General features: G+C 55.4%; 5 protein-coding genes across 5 annotated transcripts; 1 reads left to right on the forward strand and 4 right to left on the reverse strand.

Moving 5' to 3' along the window:
* Positions 1-867: 867 nt before the first annotated feature.
* GGS23DRAFT_592951 (ARM repeat-containing protein) lies at positions 868-4,574 on the reverse strand (the record flags this gene model as incomplete). The annotated part of the gene is made up of 7 exons (XM_051517965.1): positions 868-1,046; positions 1,116-2,111; positions 2,170-3,356; positions 3,412-3,596; positions 3,653-4,119; positions 4,172-4,250; positions 4,485-4,574. The coding sequence occupies 7 exons, from the start codon at positions 4,572-4,574 to the stop codon at positions 868-870; spliced, it is 3,183 nt and encodes a 1,060-aa protein (XP_051376364.1).
* A 3,124-nt stretch (positions 4,575-7,698) lies between these two features.
* Positions 7,699-8,403, forward strand: GGS23DRAFT_187266 (uncharacterized protein). Its single transcript, XM_051511684.1, has one exon. It carries the CDS (start codon positions 7,794-7,796, stop codon positions 8,370-8,372), a length of 579 nt encoding a protein of 192 aa, XP_051376365.1. The 5' UTR covers positions 7,699-7,793; the 3' UTR covers positions 8,373-8,403.
* A 2,095-nt stretch (positions 8,404-10,498) lies between these two features.
* Positions 10,499-11,339, reverse strand: GGS23DRAFT_549313 (uncharacterized protein). The gene has a single exon (XM_051515212.1). The coding sequence runs from the start codon at positions 11,100-11,102 to the stop codon at positions 10,659-10,661; it is 444 nt and encodes a 147-aa protein (XP_051376366.1). The 5' UTR covers positions 11,103-11,339; the 3' UTR covers positions 10,499-10,658.
* A 2,091-nt stretch (positions 11,340-13,430) lies between these two features.
* Positions 13,431-15,229, reverse strand: GGS23DRAFT_187409 (uncharacterized protein). The gene is made up of 4 exons (XM_051511685.1): positions 14,853-15,229; positions 14,687-14,749; positions 13,889-14,615; positions 13,431-13,782 (listed from the first exon to the last, which is right to left on the reverse strand). The coding sequence occupies exons 1-4, from the start codon at positions 15,006-15,008 to the stop codon at positions 13,592-13,594; spliced, it is 1,137 nt and encodes a 378-aa protein (XP_051376367.1). The 5' UTR covers positions 15,009-15,229; the 3' UTR covers positions 13,431-13,591.
* Positions 15,230-17,521: 2,292 nt separating this feature from the next.
* On the reverse strand, positions 17,522-18,797 carry GGS23DRAFT_187532 (uncharacterized protein). The gene has a single exon (XM_051511686.1). The coding sequence runs from the start codon at positions 18,557-18,559 to the stop codon at positions 17,831-17,833; it is 729 nt and encodes a 242-aa protein (XP_051376368.1). The 5' UTR covers positions 18,560-18,797; the 3' UTR covers positions 17,522-17,830.
* Positions 18,798-18,875: the final 78 nt, after the last annotated feature.

Here is an 18,875-nt window from a genome sequence, read left to right on the forward strand (position 1 = left end):
ATGATAGGCAGCCGAGAATCACCCTCGGAAACCGAACTGACCCAGCGCTTCCACTCCCTCTCCTGTGCCGCTGCCCGGTAGCTGATATATATTTCACTCGATAAACCGAGACGTAACGGCAGGTCAAAATGGGGAACAGGGGTTAAGGAGGAAAGGCGCCATTTCACGGCTATCTAGGACAGAGGAGTAGAGACGAGACGAGTCATATACGTTTGCACGGCCTAGAAATCTTAATGGGGTTCTGTCTTTGGCTTTCTTTTTCTTTTAGAAATTCCCCCTACGATCGCCGCATCCGACCTTCCGACCCACGCATCCATCTTTGGCCGAAACAACGTCGTACTCGTCGCGCGCGTACATCGCGTACCTCCGGATATATCCTCCTCCCCTGCCTGCTCCGTTCCCGCGTCGTCATGGACACACACCGATGCACGCACACGCTTAAGCTCTCCAGACTCGCTGCCAATGCATCGTCGTCGAATCGTCGTCACTGTCCCCTCAAGCCTACATACGTTACCTACATACCGTGCAGACAGTGCGGCTCTTTCCCATAGGGAGGTGAAGGTTACCGATATTACAGGACACACTGCACTGCCGCTTGTTATACGCAGAAAGGTAATACCCAAGAAGGGCATTTGTTAACAGACACCAATACCACCGGCTCCTGACGCTCTGTTTTGGGTATTGATCTTTTTTTTCTGACGGGTTCCCGCTTTTTAAATGTCTATTCGTCAACGTGGTCGCGCGTACCTAGTTCTGGCGGCCGCGGACGAGTACCCACGTTGCGCCTACGGTACCACAACTCCGGGGCGCTTCGTAGTAGTGGGAGCCTCACAAGCCCCGGTAAAGCTCCGTCCCGCTTCGACGACATCATCTGGCGCCACCGTTGGGAACTCCTTGCGGGTTGTGTGCAGCCTGGGCTGCCATCTGCAAAGCAGCCTGAGCGTGGGCCTCGGCTTGGTGGATGGCGGTTTGGATGACGGATTGCTCGTCGGCCGAGAGGTTTGCCGTAAGGCTAGAGTACAGCTGAGGGTTTTCTTGTTGCACTTCTATAAACGGGAGTCCATTAGCATGTGACAATACGCGGCCCACCACGAAAGCATATGTGCAAAACTTACTTAGGAGCACTCCCCGGAAGAGCTGATAGGGCTCAATCTTGTCTAGAGGCGATTCGAGCAAGACGCTATCCTCCCCGAGCTCCTCGTCCGATTCTTCGCCCTGCTCCTTGTACTGGTTTTCAATCTGGGTGAACTTCGCCGCCTCTTCGTTCAGGAACTCGAGATACGCGGTGCTCTCGTCCCTAGCGTCTACCTGTTCCGCTTCGGCCCCTTCCTCGGCGTTCCAGTTGGTGTCCTCATCGGCCCACTCGTCCTCGTCCTCGTAGTCGTAATTGTTAGAATCGTACGCGAAATCCTCCTTGAGAGCCTGTTCGCGGTTCTTCAAAGCGTTGGGCAGGGTCTTGAAGAGACCCGTAATCCCTTGCAGCAGCCTTGGCCACCCCGTGCTAACGCTGGCAGGAATCTGGTCCGCGTTAAGATTCAATAGGGAAACTATGGCTACGATGCAGAGCTTCTTGTCGTGTACTCTGCTAAAGTGGTCCATATTGCCGAACCAGAGGCTGAAGAACTTGTTTGTCCAACCTTTACCCTCCAGGACGGCCAGCGTCAGGACCGGGTTGTAGTAGATGGCGTTTATCACCATTTCCATCAAGTGAATTTTATACGACTTGACTTTGGCATCGTGGCCGCTCAGCACTATCATGGCCATGGTGATGAACCCGGTAACCGATTGGTCGATATTGCCGCGCAGGCTCAGCATCATAGCCTCGGCCAGCTTGCACGCGCAGATGCGGTCGACCCCGCTCACCTTTGAGTCCTGGAACATATCTTCGACCATTCCGTAGAGTGCCTGAACGTACTCGGGCTTCTGGATGAGATGGCCGGCGCCGTATTGCACAAAGTTATCAAGCGCGGGGAGCATGTCCTCGAGGTAAAGCTCGGCGCCAGATTTAAACGTGGCGTGGATAAGCTCGAAGGCCTGCCACATCGTAACCGAGATGCTCTTAGCGGCAAACGTGCAGCTGTCGATAATTTCGAACACTTCGTTATAGAGATCTGTCCACCTATGTTAGTCTATCGAGCTACAATGAGGTCTAGAGATCCTGTCGGTTACCGTATAACTTATTCTCAAGCGTGACTTGGATGACAGGCATCAGGACTGCTTCGATGTGCAACAGCACATCCGGCGTGTTCTCCAAGGTTAGGATAAGGGTACCGATCGTCTGCAAGACGCCGAGAGCAGTTATGCTCTTATCGTCCAGATAGTCGCCGAAATCGTCATCACCGTTCCGTGCGTCGTTCTTGTCGAGGAGCTCACGAATGATCCTCAAGTACGTCTCCCTGAGCTGCTCGCTCAGAGCCACGGCGAAGGGGGTGAGCTCGGTGGCGAACACCTCGACAAAATCCTCCATCACGTTAGCGAGAGCGTCGATATCGCATTCGTTCGCCAACTTCAGTAGCTGCTGCATGATCGTAGGTATGCTCTGCTGCATGCTAATGCGGATGGCGTCGTGCCGAATTAGGGGCTGCAAGGCCAGCGCCGCCGTGACGCGAACGGGTAGGTCGGTATCGGCCATGCAATCCAGGATATGCCGGTAGACGATGAGAAGGTTGTTTTGGTCATTGAAGTTGAGCTGCTCGAACTTCTCGATGGTATCGCAAGCTCGGGCCCGAAGGTATCCTAGGGGGCTCTTGAAATCGGGGAAGACGTAACGAACTAGGAAATATTCGATCTGGTCGGCAACTGGGCTCTTCTTGCCGAGGAGGACCGGCGCCAGTGTTCCTATCATCCTTAGCGCGCCCTCCTTCGCAATGTGGTTTTTCTTGTCGTCGGCCGCCTGCTCGTACTCGGTAACCACCCTATTAACGAACTGTAAGATCTCGAACGTCTGCTTCCTGCGGGACTTCGTTAAGGTGACGAGGAAATTCGTGGCGGCGACATCGGGGGCAGAAACCTCCTCGTAGAAATTCAGTTTTCGGTGCAGGTACTCCTCCGGCTCGTCCTCGAACTTTTGGACGTCCTCGCTGCTCAGGCACATTACGGGAAAGACGAGATGGGTCACGAGGTTCGTCAGGTGGGGGTACATCAAAGCCCACATGGACTTTGGACGACAACACTCGTCGAGGAAAACGAGCGTGTACGAGAGACACGGCTTGCTCAGCCAGGCCGTCTTGGAGACCCACTTTTCGATCTCTTGTAGGTAGTGCTTCAGGACCTCGGGCGCGATCGTGTTCTCGAATTCCTTCGCATATCTAGTCGTTTCGTTATTCTTAGTGGTGACGGCCTGGAGGTTTCCGTGCCTAGCAACTGTCAGTCCTCTCGTCCGGCGCCCTCGCAGGCGTTGGCATGCTGTACCTGATCCACAGTCTGTTGAGGTTGAAATAGGCCCACTTCTTGGCCTTCCACCAGTGATGACGTTCTCTCTCCTCTATGTCTTCGGCCATGGCCGACGGGGGTATCGATTTAGATACGGTGTGCAGGAAAATGGTACACCACCCGATATTTACGTCGTGCCGTCTCAGAAAACTCGAGAGTTCGAGCTGCAAGCCGAGTTAGCTAGATGCGTTCAACATTTAACCCGACACAGTAGACATACCCAGGTGGCGTGCTTGTAGGCTTTCAGGGCGATATGCAGCATCTCGCCGGCCTCGTCGCTCTGCTGGTTGACCAATTCGTTGCAGATCTGCTGCAGCCTGGGAAAGCTGGCTTCGATAATCTTGTCGAACTCCGCCCGACTGTTGTCCTGGGCACCCTTGAATCGGTAGGCACGGCAGGTGACCAGCAGGCACTGCAGACCCGCGAGAACAGAGGGGGCATCATTCGAATGGAGCAGCTGCAACGTGACATCCATGAAACTGGGCCATTTCCCTGGGAAGTCGAAGTGTAGGATGCGCTGGATCAGCTGTAACAACTGCTGTCGGACGGGGCCGCGAGAAGCGGCGAGGATGGGGAGGATGCGGTCGCGGAAGCGTTGCTTTTCATCTTCGGCTATCAGGGGATCGTCGGGGTAATGGTCGCTTCTCGACCAGCCTCGATTTGTACGGTTCTTAAGATAGATAACGGCTGTAGACGAACTAGTCAGCAAGGTGGGCCAAGAGGGGGGTGGCATTCGTACTCGAAAGTCGGACGGCATCTTCGGGCTCCGCGCTTAGGACGTCGAGCAGAACATCGGTGAAGCCGGGATGCCCCTCGGCCTAAATGACCACCACCAAGCGGAGGGTTTGTCAGCAGTCACGCCCAACGAGGGAGGCGTCGAGAAGCATAAGGAGGAAGGCGCATCACATGGCATCGCATTGCAGAAAATTAACACGACACAGCATGGCACGGTTTGCGGCATCGGGGGTCGGGGGAGGTGGTGTGGCGGCATCTCGAGGTGGGATGGCAGAAAGAGGTCGGGTCAAGAACAGCGACGGGAGGGCGGGACATACCTGCTTGAGGTCAATCTCGGCGGCTCTTCGCACGTTCGCATCGGGAGAGAGGGTGGCGACGATGCGAGCCCGAACGGCTTCGGCATTCATGGCGAATGGTTCCTCGTAGAGATGCCAGGATCTGAGGGGGGGAGATGGCAGCATGTATAACTAGGAAATGGTGATAAGGACGTAGGTGGTAGTTGCACGCTGGCGAAGCGGCGGTATGGTCTGTTTGCCGTATGGAAGGTTATTGTTGTTGTTGTGGCTCGGCGAGGGATCGGGAACGGTGCCCGTTCGACCGGGTCGAATCGAGGTGTGTTAGGGACGGGTGGAATGGGATGGAGGGTAGACAGCACGGATGGGTAACGGGATTGGAGGGGAGGGGCGGGACAGGGAAAGGGAACAACAGGCACTCCGTCGACCAGAAGTTCAGTCGATTTTTGGCGATATTTTTTTTTCTATTGTGCGGGTGCGTATAGCGCCTATGGGTATATGTACGTGTGTGCGCAGGCGCAGCGGATGCGTTGTGTGTGGATGCTGTGTTTATGTGTAGGTATGTGTGTGTGTTGTGTGTGTTGTGCGTGTTGTGCGTGCGTGTGTGTATGTGTATGACAGATGATGATGATGATGGATGGAGGGATGGATGGCTCAGCTACCAGGAACCGCACCCAATCCAGATATAGGGAAAAACGGAATACACAATAGCGTCGAAGTGAATGTTTGGTGCTTCCTCTTGCTGGATTTTTATTTTTTATTTTTTTTATTTTCACTTTTTCCCCTTCCGCTGGTCGATGATGGCGGGGTCCGTACGGGGCACCGGTCGACAACTGCAACGGAAAAAGGTGGGAGAGGTGGGAAGAAAGGGTGGGAAAGGAAACCCAGGTACTACCTATCAGGTTCGCGTCAATGTGGGTACCTGTACCCAAAGTATGAGACAGATACCTACTTGTCCTGCCTCCTATGAAGGCATTGTGCACATACGTAGGGTAAGTACCTCATCCTCGAGCAGAAGAGGGCAGATACCTTAGGCACCTCAGGTAGGTACGTATGTGTGTATAGCATGTACCTACCTAACCTAAGGTATTGCATTGGAAGGTGTGTACCTACCTAGGTACCTACCTACCTACCTAAGGTATAGAGTTTGGTATATAGTAGGTGAGTAGGTACCTCAAGTGCCTTGGGTAGAGGCAATAAATGGAGTCCTTAATGGCGATGCCTGTGGCAAAATACCTAGCTATAGTAATGCCTGTATGCACCTATCTATAGCAGACGTAGGCAGGCACGCAGGCAGGTGTGTAGTAAAGAATAGAGCTATGACTGCTGTCACTAGTAATAGGCTAAGGTTGCTAGATGCCTGATGTACTTGCCCACGGGTAGGAGGAGGTATGCCTTAGGTACCTCCTACCTGCCTTTATGCTGCCTACGTCAGGTACCCAAGGCAGGTATCTAGATCGGTGGATACCTCCAGGTAGGTCTGCTTCGGGCCACTGTAGGGCAAACATGCACCAATACGCAGCGAATATGGACCTAACTACCTAACCTCTATGCTGAGGAAGAGGCACGTAACGTAGTAAGCAGCAGCAGAAGTAGTATGAGTAGTAGCACTATCATAGGTACTCCAAGCGCCGTGGTAGGAGGCTAGGTGTACCTTCGGCAGGCACCTAATCAGGTAACGACCTAATGTATTGTGCGTGTTGCCTAACCGGATTAAATCCAGACAATGGCCCTCTGTATGCAGGCACATCCATACCGTATACCGTATTATACACTTGTGCAAGGTACCTAAGGTGAAGATGCCCAGCAGTGCCGTTTAAACCTGCCATGACGAGGGAATTCCCTCTACCCACTCAACCTTACGTCCTCTCTCCAACCCCATACTAAAGGGAAAACGTGTTTAGGACAGAGGGAGAGGGAGAGGGAGAGGGAGAGGAGGGGGGAGTGGTAGAAAGAGAGGGGCGAGAGATGAGATGCTTTCTATAGAATGATTGACGATACCACACCTCCCCTAGGCAGGATGACATAACCCACTCATCAACTTGACGTGCCTATGCAGCTGTTATGCAAATGCCCTCCCTTCTCGGGATCGCATTTGCGGTCGGGTTTTAGTGAAATAGGTACCTAGAGGTACCTGATCCCCGTGTAGAGCAGCACCGTAGCGATACACACCACATCACGTACACTAGGTGCATACGCCCTGTGGTTACCTTTTAGGCGGCTACCGCTTAGATGCCTGTTCAGTTCGCGTTCTACGAGTTGCCGTTGGTTTCTACCCATCTACTTATTTTCTCTGCCTTCTTCTTTTTCCGTTAGCCTCCCTGGTGACCGCGCCTGGGCCTGTCCCGTTTTCACCATCCGTCTCTCACTCAGCTGTAGGACACTGCACACCTGCCTTACCTACCTAGCATGGAGTTTAGATCCGCATCGGCATTCCCTCCCTGCTCGGTGATGCTTCTATCCAACTACCCATGGAGCCGTAGGCGTGCCGCAAGGGTCCGCAGCTCGAAGGAACCGGAACGTCCAGCACACAAGACAGCCCACGAATTAAGGCGAAGAAGCGGGAGAGCTCTCCGGGGTGGCCTCGAATACGTGTCCGGACTTGAGCCTGTACCTGACTTACCACTGTGGCGTGGGTGGATGAGATCACGGCATGGAAACCTCTGGCGATGCCGCATACGAAAATCGATATCTACATATCGACATATGTCAACGCCTACATCTACACCTACGCGCACGCACACGCACGCACACATGGGTACCATGCATATATGCCTGCATGTAAGGGAGGCGGACCAGAATCGGAGGTAAGGCATCTGCCTCAGCTTAGAATGGCTGTCGGTAGGTCACTCCCAAGCCACACTGAACACGGCCTATTCTCGTGCAAGGTGTGTATGCCTCCCTCTCTATCAAGTGCCTAACCCTAGGTTACGTTAGGTGCTTACCTACCTAGCATCTGTGATAATGTACACGTCTACCTACATCCGTCTCGTCCAGCTGCGGGAGGAGAGGGACGAAGGATGGGTGGAAGGGAAGATCGATTCCGCGTCCAGTCTACGAACCCAACCACTCAGCACCACGGCATGGGATCGGGTCCGGTCCAATGCCCACAAGATCAAGTAAGCGAGAGCACCATCGGGCATGTTCGTTAGACCGGATACCTACATGCCTATACCTACCTATCTTCTCGATCAAATCGAGGACCTAGCCAGATTGACGATAGCAACCATCGCCCGCGGATCGGATCCAACGATACCCGCACAATATGAGCACGTATACGTCTACATTTACGCGTAGGTATGTACATACTTATACCTACCTACCTAGGTATCTATGCACATATGCAGAATACAGTCGCAGGCTGGCGTCACCGCCTTTATGAGTCGGACCCTCGATCACCTAAGCATGGTCCGACCTCGTCCACCTACTACCATGCGCCTGTCATGTATACAATCTATATCCTACACATATACTTGGCCATCCTGGCTTGGCGCACGTCTACGTGAGGCTCTCTCTACGTACATCCGTCCACGCCCATCGTACTTCTCGGGTATCCCGTCTTTATTTTCTACTCTTTTTATCCTCATGTTTGAGTACCCAAGGCATTTGAGTACCCAACCTACCTCTTCACTCGCCATAGCACCCTCTCCTCCTCACCAGTCCTCAATTTCTGACCTTGATCTTGATACCTACCTACGTCATCCCCATCCTGTCCTTCTCCTCGCCAAACCTGTATGTATATATGTATGTGCGTGCACATGCGGACCGAGATCACGAATGTCTCTTCATCGAATCCGAATCTGCGACTCCCATCACTGTCACTCACCAATGGGATGCCGAGCCGCTGCCGTTCCCGCCTCCGAGTTTCAGACACATCCCGTCCTTGGGCGCAAACCACGTTTCGCTGCTTGACTCCTTGGAGACGGTAGTCTATAGTGGCAGCGAATACTACGCTGTCTAATGACACTCCCCTTTAACTTTCGGGTTGACTCCGTCGCAAGCCGGTTCTTTGCCGCTTTCCCGACTGCGTCTTGAGCGGGCAGGGAAGGCTTCTATAGCCTCGGTCTCTGACTCGGGGACAAATCTCGGGCTTGCGGTATGACATGGCGTCCTGACGGAACACTGGAAGCCATGCAGTCCTCCCTATGGTGCAGCTGCCCCTAGTCCCAGCCAGCCTCGTCCTACGTTCGTAGATGACGGCATCCTTGAGTCCAGGACAAGGATCAGTTCGGTCTATAGTATGCACCCCAGCTTCATATCTCATTGCGACTGGCATGCCTTCAGGTGCCTACCCGCCTGTGCGAGCACAACCGCCCGTCCGTCGGTGATGCGCGTGTCTCGGACCTCCTACGACGTGAGTCACCGACGAGACGGGGCCGCATGCTTCCCTACTTTAGGTAGTCCTCACCAGAGTCAACCGTCAAATGCACCTGGAGAGGAGAGGGTTGTGAGAAATGCATTCCCAACAAGCGCACTTCGAGGCTAGGGGCTGAGATTTCTAACGACAGTCCTTTTATATAAGTATATTGCGAATTGTCGGCCGTCCGGTTCGATCCGATCCACAAGCATCACAACAGTCTCAACTTATTTCGCAGCGTGGTGCTCGCACCTTCTAGGAAATCCCCCCACGGGCATTGGGCATCAACTCGACTTCAGCCCGCGCGGATCAGGCACGGTAGGTATAGTTTTCTCGTCTATCGGCTTAATACGGTACAAAGCAAGCCACTCACACCCGTCACATCGTGAGAGCTATATTATCCCTACTAAGTTCTCGGGGTGTTAAATCGGCGGGCGCGTAACTACCCCAAATGATATCATAATTCAACGGCCAGCACTCTAGGAGAATTATGGCCAGTTCGATCGCGTCGCGAGCCTACTGCCCTCCCACCGTCTCGGCCCTGGCAAAGGCCGAATAACGCCCGCAGACCGGAAAAGAAGAGTATAGGGTAGGTAAAACGGGGTGCTTGGCCAATACCGAGAACCCGTCCTGCGAGATATACAGCCCGCAGAATAGGACAGGGAGGCACCTATATAAGTACTTCTCCAGAATAGCGGCCGAGCTCTTGTAGAAGCCTCATGTTTGGGGCAGAAGCAGGAAGACATTCCCGTGTAAGCGACCGGAGCACCCGGCTGATCCTAGCGCAACGTGGACGGAATTGCGAGATCCTCGACGTAGGTAGGTAGTACCCGTGTGTAAGTACGATACAACGCTGGCCCGTCTCCAATAACCACGCTCTCGGGGGTACTAGTAAGAGAGCGGGGGGGAGTAGACCTCGCGCCTACGAGATGCCGTAATGTCCCCCTGGGGGAGAAGGGGGAGGGCGGGAGGGAGGCTTTTTCCCCTCCAACCAGCTAGAGACGCAGCTCCGGACGGAAGACGGGGCGTCCGAAGATACGTCGGAGCAGGCGAAGCGACACATCGCATTGCCCCGTGCGCCCGCGTGTGCGACCTCGGCGCCGGGGCCAACGGCCAAGGTAGAGACGCCGCGCACTCTCCCGCTCAGCGCGCCGGCAGCGGACTCGAAGCTGGCGCGCGCGGTGTGTAGGTGCCCTATATGTTAGGTAGGCACGTAGGTAATAGACAGATGTGCGTCAGCCCGTTGGATAACACGGCCCAGGCGCCACCGGACACGCATGGGGTACGTTTCCCCCCCCCCCCGGCGCCGCTGCCGCCGCTGTCCTCCAAACCGCCTGCTTCTGGGCCGTCCGCCGCCCCCCGGAAGTAGAGGTGGACGCGCGTCAAGTAGCCGCAGTCCAGCCCGAGGGTACCAAGCCGGGCGGGAGAGTCCACGGGGACGTCAGGGGTATGTTCGTCCACTAGTAATCCGACGACGTGGACGCGCGCAAGAACGCTAGTGGTGGCGCGTGCGCGCCCACGCTAGGAGGGTGTGGGGAGAGTGAGAGCGAGAGCGTGCTCTCGCTGCCCGACGCTACGGCTCTGTAATCACGCGCGAGCACAACTACGATGGCACGTAACATAGAAGGAGAGTATGGTAAGCCAACACAAGGCACGAAGGGGGACTTGAGGATTTGGGGGGGGGGGGGGGAAGCCTTCGGGGCGACCGAGGTTATCATTAGCGCGACCAGAAGACACTTCTGCCGACGCGGCGCACACACATACATACATAATATCATCACCTCTGTCGAACTCCGTCCACGGGCGACCTCCATATCCCGCATCTCCATCGCCCCCATCCATCATCGCCAACAAATCCAGTCCCACCACGACGTTACCCCGCCGCCCATCCTTCCTGCCCACCCCGTCCTTAACCCTAGCATGGTAGAGTCCCAACTACGCAGAGCCTCCGGAGAATGAAGTGGGGAGAACAACAGCGCAGAAAAGAGGCGAAGGAGAGGGAGGAAAAAGAGGGCCGAGAAGATGAGAAGAACCGACAGTAGGTGGCGGTGAGGTTGGTAGCACAGGGTAGAATGCTGAATAGAGCGTATAATCAAGCATAGACAGATTGATAGATGGTGAGCAGAGAATGTGTTAAAAGGGAGCCCCGGACCCAGGTAAAAAGATGAAGACAGAAGAAGCATGTTAGCCGGCGGATAAGAAGAGAATCGTAACCACGAAGAGACGTCTACAAGATGAGACGAGACACCGGAAGTTCCCAGGAGAAAACACACACACACACACATCCGCCGAGGGTCGGCAGCGACGAGAGAGAAGAAACAAGCCAGACAAGAGAGACGGATAAATTAACTAGAAAGTGGGCGGGTTGGCTCTTGTAAGAGCAGGAAGAGAAGTAAAAGAGAAACGAGGCTCAGACAAAGAAAAAAAAAACCCCCAAAATAGACGCCGCTATACGGGCGAAACAGGACGAAAAGGAGACAAGTCCGCGGTTGGGTCCTGGTGAGCGGCAGTGGTGAAAAAAACAGCCATGATCTTCCGGGTACGATAGGTCTGCCTCAAGACCGTATCCATCTCCCTACCTTCCTCCCCCCACTCACATCTCCCGTCTCTCACCATCCACCTAGGCGTTCCCCCATCACGTCAGGCCGGGTCCGTCTTTCTATCCGCGGTCGCAGCACGCCTGGACTGGATCCGGGGCCTGCAGAGGCTTAAATCCTGGCTGGTTCGTTGGCTCCTCAGGCATGTAAGAAGTAGGGTGCGTCGGGTTACTACGGGCACTCCAGGTCCATGTCCTGCGGGCGGTAGAACTAGTCCCCCTTTCATCTCCGGGTGAGAGGAGTGTCCGTTTCTTAGGCACCAGGTTGGTGTGTTGCCTCCTCGTGTTGTTCTCAATTTGATTATGTTTCTCTCCGTCTGTGTCTCCTTCCCCTTCCCCGCCCTATCCCGCATTGGTATACAAGACGTACCAATACGGGAAGGAAGTGAGACAGGGGAAGGATATATAACAGAGCAGCAGACGTGGGGAGGGCAAGGGGAGGGAGGAAGGGTTGGCAGTTAGGCGCTAACCCACGCCACAGCGTACTCCCGAGGCAAGCAAGTGCTGCGGGTGTATGTGCAGACGTGACAGCGTAAAACCAACCAGCCCACTAGACCGATCCAATCTCAACAAGGTAGACCTGACTGTATCCGGGAACACTATGGGCCAAGCGGGAGGCGCGAAGCCGAGGAGGCCCCGAGAAATCCGCGGGAAAAGTCCATCCTTGGGGAACAGGTGAGAAAACCGAGTCTCGCCATCTTGAGACCTGCGGGGATCAGCGGAAACGACGGGTCGCGTGCTGGACTCACCATCCGCCTCAAGGCAGAAGCATGATGCCCTAGGGTGTAGGCGTGTGCCTGGGTACTGACTTGCTATCAACCCATCTGACGGGGTATGGTCCTGTTTTGGAGAGACGGGATCGCAGTCACACGGAAGAACCACAAAAACATCAGGGTGCGAAGGGAAGGGGGGGGGGATGAATTATCCAGGCAGAAGTAGCTTCGGGGCAAGCGAGAAAGGAAAGTCTTACCTACGAGATCATAACTAACGATGCCTCCGCTAGTCATTTATGCTTCTTTCAGTACCATTAGCCACGGTCCGGGGGCTAATAGTGATCCATGGCGGGTATGTCATATCCAAGGTCCAAGGCGAGTTCGGCTGTAATTCCCAAGGCAGTCCCCAGTTGGTGATGTTGAATCCTCGTAGCTCCCCCCCGGGACGGAATCCCAGGTAAGTCATTCTCCGGTATGTTCCAGTCGGTATATCCTAGGCCAGTAGTCCTTCAGAGAGATCCAAGAGAAGCTGAGGGTGCTGTGCGGTTAGCGTATCATCCCAGAGACAAGCGTAAAGACAAGCGTAAACCTGCGTAGTCAGTAGTACATGCACGGAAACCAAAGTTGAAGAGATCCATGAGAACCGGGCGATGGAAGGAGGAAACAGAGCAAGCTTTGAGTGAACTGGGAGACAATCCTTCGCAGGAGTGGTTGGCATATATATACAATCCGTCCAGCGCTCATCTTGCTGTCCGGATCGCGAGCCCTATCTATTAGTAGTGATGATCATTTCCTCGTCTCACCATGGTGGATGTGTCCTCGACCGGTCATGGGAATTATCTGTAAGCCAGGGAATCTCTTTTTCTTCCTTTCTCGAAACAAACGTAGTAGCCTCCGTCGGCTGGATCCGGACAGCAAGTTGGCAGGAGTTGATCCGCAAATACTAACCCAATGATGATGAAAAGAAACAAGGAGAACTTCTTTTCCCCGCCGGCCTCAAGCCTGGTATATGGTAGTGTATGCGTGGCAAAGAGCCCACTCGCACAATAAGCATAGCAGTAACAATGGTCGTCGTTCCAGTCGAGAGGTCCACCCATATGCAAGTCGTGACGCAAAGTCCCTGTTCATAGTACGCCGTATCCATTCTGGCCCCAGATCATGCGTGGAGTAATCGTAGCAAGAAACCCGTCCCGGTGGTGGTAATAATGAAGGTTGGTTTCCAGGCTGCTTTCTCGGCTTTTTTTAACACATTATTTCAAAGTCGCAAACTTGCAACTGCGCGTGACGCAAAAAAATGGTCCGCTTAAAATCTCACGAGCCGGTCCTGTCCCTGATGGCAATATCCTGGAAGAACAAGCTGCGGTGTTGTGGATCCAAATCCCGGGAATCTCTGGCACGAAAAAAGAATCATCAAGAATCACAAGCACGAGGCAAGTATGCCGCGCGCGCACTCCGCTTGGTCAATTTATCGGCCTGGGCGATGGGTACGCTGGGAGGGGTGCCTGGAGTCGGATTGACGGTCAACGCTGTCCTTATCACGAGACGTCGTTCCACTACTTGGTAGTTGATTACCCGTGGATGCCGTCGAACGGCGAGGGGGGGCAGGGGCATTCTCATACTGTGGATCTGGTGCGGAATTGTACGCGCCTGTGCCTGCTGGAGCAACACGTCAGAAACACCACACGGCCAGAGGGTAAAAAAACGGGGAGGGACAAGATCAGTAGCAAAACCGCTCCCGCGCTGTTCATGTATATATACGCACCGCGACCATAGAGAGGATCTCCGGGCTGGACTGCCGTCGGGGCGTAGGTAGGAGCCGCGGTCGAAGGATTGGGCGGGTAGTAGTTGCCGCTCGACGATGTTGGCGGGTAACCTTGAGGCGCTGGCGCTCCTGCGACGGCATAAGTAGATCTACTAGCTGGCATGGTGGTAATGGGGGCCCTGTGGTCTCTCGGGTCCCTCGAGCCCTGGTAGGGATCGTTATAGATGGGCTGCGGCGCCGACGCCACTCTCGAGTCGGCCCCGACCAACTGGAAAGGGGGCTCCTGGCCGGCCTGGCCAAATCCGGAACCGGGCATAGACGGGTACGTCACACCGGCCGACGGCGGTTGGAACTGCGACTGGGTGGTATAGCCTTGCTGGGTGCTGTATCCACCTTGCGGATACTGCTGCGGGACGAAAGAGCCAGCGGCTCCCGTATATCCACCAGAACCGGTCCCCGGATATCGCGGCGTAACATCACCATACGGATCCCGGTTGGGGTCTCCTGACGATTGGAATCCACTCTCGGTAGGTCCGTAGTACTGGCGGGATTGGTGCGTGTCCGAATTGCGGTATTGGACTATAGGGGAGTTAGAGAGCCTGACATGAACGTCTCTAGAGTCTCTCGAGGCAATGGTACCTCCGGCGGCGTTATTCCGGCTCGCCGACTGCTGACGCCTTTCCTGATCCCATCGCGCGGAATCCGCCTTCAAATCTTCGATCATTGCCTGCGTGGTAGGGGAAGGGGGGTCGGGGTCAGCCGCCACCCGGCCGGATCATTCGCGACGAAGCCACTCACTGTTGTTAGGTTGCGGTAGGCATTGATGTAGTAACCCTGTATGACTTGACCGGTCTGCGGGTTCTGGAAAGCGCCGAGGCCAAGTCAGCGTCGGACGGGGGAAATCGGGGTGAACAGTGCGGAGCTGGAGCGACGAGAGGGGAGGAGAGGGGGGAGGGGCTCGCACCTCGTAGGTTCCCGGCCGAACGAGCGCATCGTTTCCGAGGTAGCGACAGATATCAGCTGTGATAACTTCACGATCGATGCCGTCCCTCGGGACGAAGTACTCGTTCTGGCGATTTTGGGTCATAGTCCCGCTGGCTGGGGGTCGTCTCGCGGCCATGTCTGGGTATTGGCAGAATAAACGAATACTCGTTGACAGGTGTCAAGTCGGGGAGGAGATCTCTGGCGGACGAGGAGGGATGTGGAGAGGAAGAGAGAGAGAGAGGAAGGGAATTACGAAGGGGAAAGAAGTAGGAAGAGGGAGTAGTCGAGAAGGCAGGGTGAGAAGAAGAGAGAGAGAGAGAGAGAGAGAGAGAAAGGATAACTGAATAGTGGTGGGTGGTGGGGAGGAGAAAAGGCGGCAGCGGATTTTTGCCTGGGGTGGGTCACGGTTATGGGCCTGCGGTACAAAAAAAGTCCTACTGCAGGAGGGCGGGGGGGTACCGGATTAGGGGGAGTGACAAGGCACAATGGCGACAACCAGAAGTCGACCGGGACAAGGGGGGGGAGGCCAGGGATGGTGGCGTGGCTCGCGGGCCAATCGTCAGACAGGTGGCGACGGGCTTACAGGGCTTGCAGGGTCACAAACAGCTGGACCTGAGCCGACGTTAGGGAGGGGACGAAGAACGGGAAAAGAAAGGGGGAAAAAAAGAAAGAGGAGAGAGAGAGAGAAGGGGAGGGGGGAAAAAGGAGAGGAAACCGAAAAAGAAAGGAAAAGACAGTCTGCGCAGGCTTGGCGATGGGACGGTACGGCTGCACCGAAAAGCCCGGCTGCGACTTGGGGGTGCCAGGTGATGGAGGGACAGATAAGCGTGCTATTAGCTGCAGAGGCATGGCTGTCAGCTGGGATGGGCGGCGGTGTCTCTGCCGGGCAGGCAGCCAACCCGACCAGTCGGTCCAATGAATCGGTCTGGCGCCGGGACACGGTGGAGCAGTGTCGCGGTGCGAGAAGGGGTGCGTGGGAGGGTGTGGTTGGCCGGTAGGAGGGGGGTGTCGACGATGCTGGGACGCGAGAGGGTTGAGAGAAGAGGCCCGAAGATAGCGTGCGCGCTGTGTGTGCAGCGTGCGTGTTGTGCTATACGTAGTGTCGTGCGTAGGTGGCACCGCTGTGCAAAGTGTGCAAAGTGTGAGGTGGTCTACTGAGTAAGTCGGGTGTCCTCCCTACTGTCCATGCCTGGGTTAGGCGCCTAACCCTAACTAACCCGAGGCAACGCGCGTAGGGTGGCTACCGCAACGTGTGCCATTGAGTGAGGCCATCGCGGCCAGCGACGAGCGAGTCCAAGCCGAGCGTAGCCTAGGCGGCTGCCGAAGAGAGGCAAATCCGGGTGCTGGTGCTCGAGGTGCCGCGCGCGAGACGCAGGTGCGCTGAGCACCGGACGAGGTGGAAGCGAAGCCGTGGTCGAGTTGACGCGCAGCGACGGGTCCGGCACGCTGGGAAGCCAGAAGAGGGGAAAGCGTTGCTACCGCTATGCCAAATCCCAATCGTCTTCCCGACCGGCCAGGGTAGCCCCGACAGGTGTGGCTAGTGGCAACGTGACGGTCCGCCTCTGGAATAGGCAAGATGGGCGGTTGACGCCTCTATGTCTCGCATCCAAGAGGCAGCAAACACACGATCCTGTCTCCTCGCTTCGCTGCAACGCTCCTTGTCCTGTCGGGGCGATCATCCAAGCCGTACGTACACATATAACCTTACCAACTTGGATGGGAGAGGGGACGAGTCTTTCCTCTTTTTGGAGGTTCTGTTTCTCTCTCTCTCTCCTCATTCTCTCTCTGTCTTTTCCCCGCTCCCCTGCTACCACCTACGTGTACTTTACTTTACCCGACTTTCCCTTCTTTCCCGTAACGGCCTGGATTTCCCCAGCCTGGCGTAATTAACCTAGGGCTGACCGACAAAAAGAATTGGGATAGGTAAGTATAAAAAGGCCCGGGGGTGTGAATTAGAGACGGGTCGTACGTTGGGAGGCGAAATCACCTCTGCCCTAACAGCTTACCGCGCCCGAAGCATTCGGTTTGGGCTACCGTGCTAGCCGTGAGTGGGGGAGAAACTCCCTATCGCTTTTCGTCGGTGGCCCGTTGTGGTTTGGGCTCCCTCGTGGTCGCGTCGAGGGAAAAGAAAAGAAAGAAAAAAAACCAGATGATTGATTCCCTTACACCGGCTAGTTCAGCTTTGGCAATCCGCCAGAGATTGAGGGCGTCCTCCTCCCACCCTCCGTGATCCGCGACAGAGTGCGGCGTCTGGACTTTCCTATTATACCACATCTCCTCGGATTCGACGTTATTCTTCTGGCCCCCTACCATCGGCGAAAGGCGCCAGCCGCGTTCCATCTACCCTCCGTTTGCGATCCGGATTGATACCCTACCAGATTGACCACCAAAAAAACACTCATCTACTCACACCCACACACACGGGCACTTAACGTACTTACACTCACCCGTGCGCGCATCTGTCTCTCTCCGTCTGCCCTCCCTCGGATGAGAAAGAAAATCGCAATCCATATCATGTAGGGGGGAGGATGCCGCTTTGGGTTGAATCGGGGCAACCCCCTTCGACTGGATCACAAGCATCGTCGTAGTCGGGGGTAACCCAGGAGAGGTCCCGACAACCCCAAATGGACGGATTCACATTGGGATGGCCCGTCCACCACCGACGAACGATGGCCTCATGATATCCTCATAACGCCTGGGCGTAATCAGGCATAGGATGATCAGAGTGGTGATGAACGAGCAAAATAATGACGATGATAAATAAAAAAAGCACGCGACAGAGCAAAGGGAGCAAAAAGAGAGAAGGGGTGAGAGAAAGGAAAGAAGCCAAAAAAAAAAAGTTGGAAATGCTCGCCCACTCGCCCACTGGCTCATCCTCAATTCTCTCCCTCTTCCTCTTCCTCTCTCTCTCTCTCTCACTCTCTCTCATTCATTCACTCCCTCCCTCACCGTTGGGTATCAATGCACCCGAGCCTGAAAATATACGTGTGTGCGCGTGTGTGTAGGACCCGGCCTCTGCATCGTGGGTGCCCAAGACCCCGGTCGGCCAATCACCGCAAGCCTCAGCCCCATCCCTCTGACATGATGACAATACCGAATCTGAAGTTGCTGAGGATTAAAAAAGAACAACACAGGTTGGCTCTCGTGGCTCTCGTCATTCCTGTGTGTTAGGTGCGGTGTCGCCATGCGACACCATTCGCGTCGAATGGATCCGGCCGCTATCCAGAGCTGCGAGAGACGGGTCGTCGTGTAAACCCCCCAATTCCCCTTTTCCCGTCCCGCCAGGCGCCTCCCGCTGCCTCCTCCCGCGCCGTCGCACAACTCCTCTCTCTCTGCCTTTATGCTCGTAGGGCCTCTACGGCGACTCTGCTGTCTCGTGTCTTTGGTAGGTGCCCAGTCACCTCGTGTGCGTGCCGCATGTGATTCTACATAGGGCCACCAGTAGCTGATAGAGAGCGCTCGTGAGACCCGCGCGTGCCCAGGGATCGCGGCCCACAAATTGTGCTCGCGCAGCGAAATCACGATTGTACGCGTTTCCGGATCCTGCGTTCCTGCGTTTGGTTTAGGGAAGCCGGATGCGACCGAAGATTGGATCCAGCCATGCGTGCAGGACAGCGAATGCCTTCTAACGCGACTAGGTTGATGTGTTCCGCACTGCTGATATGCTACAGTCGTACACACGCACATACGTATCTGGGTTGGCTGTGGGTCTTGCTGACCGACATTTTTTCTCCTTCTCTTGGGCTACTATTCTCGCTTCCGCGCCGGCTGCCCGAGCACGCTTTGCCGACCTCGAATAGCTCGCCATCAGCACCAGCCATCGCCGCCCACGACGAGAGCCTGTACGTAGCTTCGCCGCCTCTCGCCCACGGGATGGGGAGAGTGGAGAGGCGGAGGGCATTTAAGGGGAAAAGGGGGAGGGGAAGCAGTAGGGGTCGACCTGTTATTTCGAGGCCCCCCCTCGACTCCATGTAATCCTCGTCGATAGGCTGTCCCTCCCTCT

This window comes from Durotheca rogersii (assembly GCF_024521655.1).
Source record: "Durotheca rogersii strain YMJ 92031201 chromosome Unknown GGS23scaffold_2, whole genome shotgun sequence".
NCBI lineage: Eukaryota > Fungi > Ascomycota > Sordariomycetes > Xylariales > Xylariaceae > Durotheca > Durotheca rogersii.